A 6,483-nucleotide genomic window follows, 5' to 3' on the forward strand; every position below is an offset into this window, starting at 1 on the left:
CCAGCAACAAAAACTCAAGTGAATGCGAGGAAGCGCCGTCGAGGAGTGAGTACATTTCTTGTTAGAATGGTCGTGCGTAAAAGTGTGTAATGCGCACGTTTTTACACCAACTAAATTCTCAATTTTTTTCAGTGACTGAATGTTCCAATCGCTCATCTCTCCTACAGATCATTGAAAAACGTCGCCGTGACAGAATCAACAACAGCCTCACCGAGCTGCGCAGACTGGTCCCTAGCGCGTTCGAGAAGCAGGTAAAATCCGATCCCTGTGTCATGCGTAAAACAATCGCCCTATCAAAAAGTTTGACAGGATACGTCAATGTGCTTTGAACTGGTAGAGAACAGTTAAAGTTTATAAACCTTCCACATGTTTTAAGAAAATAACGAATAATAATTTCCAGTATATATCTTTAATGATTTAAACGATATTCAATACCTTTTTATTCGTTTAATTAATGTGTCTTCTGTCCCGAAATCCTCCAGGGTTCAGCTAAACTGGAGAAAGCAGAGATTCTGCAGATGACGGTGGATCATCTGAAGATGCTTCATGCTGCTGGAGGAAAAGGTGTGGTGGAGTCGTTTGTACTACAATAAATTACAATAATACAATAATTACTGTATCATGAAAGGAAACAATATTTTTGAACTGACATAATATTGATTGACTGTAAAGTTATTGATTTGTATAATATCTTTCTCTTCACTGAGTTGTTCTGTAAACTCAAGCTATGTGCATCTCATTAAATATTTTAATAAGTCCGGCAGGCATAGCACAAGACACCTGCTTTAGTTTCTTTGCTAACTTTAACTATCTTCCTGACCTGTCACACTCATTGTTATTAGTAGACTTCAGTAGACTTCCTTTATTCCTGCTCTACTTGTTTGGTGGTATTGTCTGAAAACACTTAATTAACCCTGCTTCTCCCCTCTCCCTTCCAGGTTACTTTGATGCCCATTCCCTGGCCTCGGACTACCGGGGTCTGGGTTTCAGGGAATGTCTGGCTGAGACGGCCCGCTACCTGAGCATTATGGAAGGCCTGGACAGCACTGACCCCCTGCGGATCCGCCTGGTTTCCCACCTGAACAGCTACGCCTCCCAGAGAGAGGCCCACTCCGTCTCTGTGTCTGGACTGGGCCACCTGGCATGGGGCTCGGCCTTTGGGTCTCCCCCCTCCGCCCACCTGGCCCACCACCTCCTCCTCCAGCAGCAGCACCATCAACACCAGCAGGGTGCGACATTACCGTTACCACGCAGCGCCTCCAACAGCTCTCCGTCATCCTCATCTTCTACTTCTTCTTCATCCTCTTCTTCCTCCTCCTCGCCGATAGAGAGAGAGACTCGCTCCTCGCCCCATGGCCATGCTCCCAGCAGGCTTAGCGGTGCCACCCCCCTCTCTGAGCACAGTCACGCCCAGGGTGGTCCTCTCCGGGTCCCCCCCAGTGCTGCCCCCCTCCCCCCAGGGCTGAACCTCACCGTGACCTCCACAGCCGCCGCTGCAGCCGCTGCAGCCTCCAAGCTCTCCCCTCCCCTCTCCCTGTCCTCCCTCTCCACCCTATCGGCGTTCCCCTTCCCCTTCAGTGCCTTTCCCCTGCTGTCCCCCGGCACCCTCAGCCCCCCCGTCCACACCCCTTCCAGCCAAGCCAGCCTGGGGAAGCAGCCTTACCGGCCCTGGGGCATGGAGATAGGGGCTTTCTGAACAATCTTTAACCCCCCTCCAGACTGACTAAACTGACCAAGTAGATGGCTAGAGAGTGCACCATCACTACGAACTGAACAGAACTCACCAGCTGAGCTGGACCTTTCAATGGCCAAGAAGATGTTGTTTTTCTATCATACCATATCAACATTCTATAAAGGAGATAGTTATAGGAATACCATTTTTTATTTTCCTAGAAATTGTGTTTTTCTATGATGTTGACGAAAGAGGGAAACAATTACAAGAGAGCAAACAAAGTGATTGTTTAATTAACAATATTGAGTTATCTATGTGTTGTCTGTTAATGGGCTTTGCTTCTCCTCCCATAGTGTGTTCAGCCTGTAAGGGGAACATTTCACAGATGGTCAGGCTGTCAATCAGTCGCCCATCATGTTCTCAGCCAAATTGTCCCCTTTGTTTTCCTATTGAGCCCTGGACTGTACTTGTATCTCCCAGAGAGAGGGAGCGAGCGAGAGAGAGGGAGAGAGAGAGGCATGGAGAGGGAGGTCTTGGTGGTGCCCTTTTTATGACATTTTATTGACTGGAAGAACTAAAACCAGGTGTTTGTTTGACTGTTAGAATTGATCCGGAACCCTCTTGTTTTCCATTCGTTTGGTTTGCATTCTCTGTGTGAGTTTCTATCGCAGCAAAATCTCTCTGAAGTTATGTATTTACGGTCATGAGTCAAGGGTGAGGACAACAAAGAGTTAATGTCCTTAGATGTGATGTTTACAGAGGTCACAAGACCCTATATTTCTGATTGTTAGCAGATTGCAGTCAAAAAGTGGTAGCTGTACAATTGTTTAACATTAAACAACATACTGTCAAAGCGAGCTGAGCAGGCAGCTATTGAGATGTATGGAACCAATTGGAATCGGTGTAATAAAAAAATGCAATGCTTTTTCAAAGAATTACAATACTAGTTGGTCTGAGACTTGCAACAAAAATTCTTTACACTCCTTTGCATTCAATTATATTATATGATCCATAAAAAGTGCTGGAGGCGTGACACTCTTCTCAATTAAAACATATATTTTTTTCATGAATTAATAGGCAAATTATCATATGATATCATTTTCAAACATAGATGCCAATAGGAACAATCACTCAAACACTGCAGTATCCCTGTACCTCTATATAGTCATTGCTCAGAGATATCTAGACTACATATATCCCCTATACGGTCCAATTCTAGATTGTTTCCGACCATATCTCTGTGGATTCTATGGCGAGTCTGTGACAGTAATAGCATCCCCTCTTGTAAGATGTGTATTTTTACCAAACCTCAAAAGTGATTTTGTCATAAGTGTTTTGTATAAAAAAGAGCTGATAAATCTGATTTCTCAGATATCTAATAATGATATACTGTGTGTATACATGTACACTAGAGATGGGATGTATGTAAAGTGAGAGTGCTGGGATGTCATGTGAGGTACTCTATTCCGTCCTTCACTTATCTATCTGTGTGACTTATCTGCAATAAAAAGCAATGAGAAAATGAAATCCATTGTTTGCTCCTTCTGTGTCCCAAACTATGGTGTGATTGAGATCGTGTGGAGAAAGACAATAACGATTTCTGATATTCAAAACTCAACCCTCCCTATTTATATCCATCTTTGGTTAATATGACTGCCTGGAACTGTTGAGATTCTCTTCCTTATTTATTTTAATTGTTAGATCAATCTTTCACCAACATTATCCAACATTTCCGAAGTCTGTTTAGATAAAGGAAGATATCGTTGTGATTAACAGTAGTAATATCGACTTTGACTCCACACTGCTCTCCATAGGTAACAGTGGTAATAGTCCCTGCTCCAGTCCCTGTCTGTCCATGTCCCTAACTGTCCCTACGCTGTGCTGTGAGACAGTCGACGCCCGGTCTCAGCCACAGCCTCTGGGTCTCTTGATTGCCTCTCTGTGTGTACAGGAAGCGATTAACAACGAGGGGATGTCCTGGACAATGGCAGCTTGGCTGGCCCTACCGCGTGGGAAGAGAGGGAGGAGGGAGAGAGGGAGGAAAGGAGAGAGGAGGCTAGAGGAGAGAGAGGGGAAACAGAGGGTAGTGTGGGAGGCAGAGAGGGAAGAGAGGGAGAGGAGAGGGAGAGAAAGGGCAGTGTGGGAAAGTGGGAAAAGAGAGAGAGCGAAAGAGTGGGAAAGAGAGAGTGTGATAGACATAGGGGTGTGGGAGAGAGGGGAGAGAGAAAGAGAGGGAATAGAGAGGGAAAGAGAGCAGTGTGGGATAGAGGGGAGAGGTAGGAGGGAGAGAGAAGAGAGAGCACAGTGCTGCTTTGTCCCAGAGCTATGGTTGCAGCCCACTCTCCTCCCGGTGTGCTTGGCTCCCACGCTCCCCCAAGTTACTGTTGTTGCTGCTGCTGGGACGCCCGTCAGAGGAGTGATAAAACAGAGCCTCCTCCTCCTCCTCCTCCTCCTCCGCCTTTCATCAACTCTCTGCCAAATCATCCTCCTCTATCTCACCCACCCTCCTATCCCTCTCTCTTTCACTCGGTCTCCATCCATCCTCCTCCTCCTTTTATCAACGCTCTGCCAAAATATGCTCCTCTCCTGTATCTCTCCCACACCCTTTCCCTCCTTCTTTCTCTCCCTCTGTCTCCATCCATCCTCATTATCGTTCTTCCTGTCGTTTGTTTGCCAGACTCGTAAGGTGATTCTCATCGGTAACTATGGGGGAAGAGTCTACACTACAGAGTCTAGTATAGTCTCATGTAAATCCTACAGGCAATTCTGGATTTACTTCATCGTGAAGGGTCAAGGTGTTACAACACTGCCAATTGCAATCTTTTGTCACCACCTGCTGGTCATATGCGATTCTATAACTGTGGATGCTGATCACTTACTTTCCTTGGCCATGTCCATATTCAGGCTCATTCAGAGACTGAGTAATAAATATAGTTATATTATAGAAATAATACAATAATACATACAAACAAAGATTAATGTGACAGATTAATCTGCATTTGTAATTGGACATGCTCAAAAGCAATTTGAATTATTTTTGTCTTCTTCCAAGCTAAAAAGACAATAGATCAGAAATAGAATAAGCACACACACAGCCAATATCATTCACAGAACCCCAAACCTTTATTAACCACAGGTTGCTCACAAAGATATATGCAGAGGGGGGAGACACACAAACAGGAAGAGAGAGAGGCAGGCAGATTCATCACCATGGACAGGACGCTGTGATGTCATCAGTATGTGACCGATGGTCAGCTATACAGCTCCAAATTCCTGGCTGTGCTCCCTGTGCTCCCCATCACACACACACACACACACAATCCACCCACCCCTCCTGAAACACACACACACACACACACACACACACACACACACACACACACACACACACACACACACACACACACACACACACACACACACACACACACACACACACACACACACGACCTGTATACACTTGCATGCACCCTTTGCAGATGGCCACTGTCTTCCTTTGTCATGTTAACACATCTAACATCATCTCGCTGTTATTTGAAGTCTATGTGTTGATTGGCTTACATGTTGCCCACCTTAGCTGTTTATGCCCTTCGTATGCCATAGTCTGCTGTACCCAGTTAAAAGCTGTTTAAATACTAAGAAAAGGTACAATGATTCATTCTCCATAGTGCGAGAGTTATTCTACGATTCTCCATATATAGTGTGAAACCTTCCTAGTAGCATTTGGCATTGGTTCCTCTCTGGTACAACGTGAAAGAAATGAGAGGGCCCATAAGCTTGTAGGACATGGATGTAACTTATGGATCTACCATTGCCTCTATGTTAGCCGCTATATGAGTTTGTAGCATTCTAGGCACGATTACATTATCTACATGTCTAAGATGGTACATACATGCTGAGAGAGTGATTGACAGGGGACGCAGGGGTCTTGGGAACCAGGAAGGATCATAAAACCCCTCTGTGACATCATGGTATGAGCCAGGGATGTCATGTGACCTCTGCAATGCCCAACTGACAGAATTTAGCAAGCTCCTCTTGAGCGACGTGTCATGTTTGCCAAATTTCTCAAAATGTCTCTGTGTGTGTGTAAGTGTGTTTGAGAGTATGTGTGTGTGTGTGCGTGCATGTGTGTGTGTGAATGTACAACTGTATGTAAGAGAGTGGGGGGATCAGACAGACAGACAGGAGAAAATCGGCTCATAAATGCTATAATAAGTCTCCTGAAGTCTAGCTAGTCTCTCTTCCAGGAGTCAATGTGCAGCTTGCATTCTAATCATCCCCATACTGACTGACTGACCGACACAGACACAGACACAGACACAGACACAGACACAGACACAGACACAGACACAGACACAGACACAGACACAGACACAGACATGGTCAGAAAATAACCACCGCAAACACACGTCAGCTAGCTGGCAAACTCACAACATCACAGAAGCCTGATAGTACAAGAGAAACTGCAAACGTTTTTTGTTCCGAGAAAAACTAAACAACAAAGTACATCCATAGATAGAGAAAATGATCCAATCGCAAACTGCAATACTTTAGCTGTATTATCATACTGTATATAACAAAAAAGGAAGTATTTACAAAAAACAATACCCACTTTCACTTGGTTGGCTTCTCTTTTTCTTTCTTTTTCATCATTTGAAATTGAGCAAACACATTCTTTTATAGGGAGGAGTGGGAGACATTTTCATATTTGTTTGTGATCCCCCCCATTTGCTAACGCTGTTGGTGTGGGCTGGCGGTGGGTGGGTTGGTCATCCTCCTCCCCCAAGGGAGGGGGGTTGTCTGATGGTGTG

The 6,483-nt window shown here is 45.0% G+C and overlaps 1 protein-coding gene across 1 annotated transcript in view; it reads left to right on the top strand.

Moving 5' to 3' along the window:
- The window catches only part of hey1 (hes-related family bHLH transcription factor with YRPW motif 1), a 3,714-nt gene extending 515 nt beyond the window's left edge, over positions 1-3,199 (top strand). The window contains exons 2-5 of the mRNA XM_035764221.2: positions 1-45; positions 168-251; positions 483-564; positions 939-3,199. The exon at positions 1-45 is cut by the window's left edge and continues 31 nt beyond it. Coding sequence (XP_035620114.1) covers positions 1-45; positions 168-251; positions 483-564; positions 939-1,696 — 969 coding nt within the window. The 3' untranslated portion in view covers positions 1,697-3,199. The remainder of the gene's footprint in view (positions 46-167; positions 252-482; positions 565-938) is intronic.
- Positions 3,200-6,483: the final 3,284 nt, after the last annotated feature.

This window comes from Oncorhynchus keta, chromosome 20 (genome assembly GCF_023373465.1).
Source record: "Oncorhynchus keta strain PuntledgeMale-10-30-2019 chromosome 20, Oket_V2, whole genome shotgun sequence".
Lineage (NCBI taxonomy): Eukaryota > Metazoa > Chordata > Actinopteri > Salmoniformes > Salmonidae > Oncorhynchus > Oncorhynchus keta.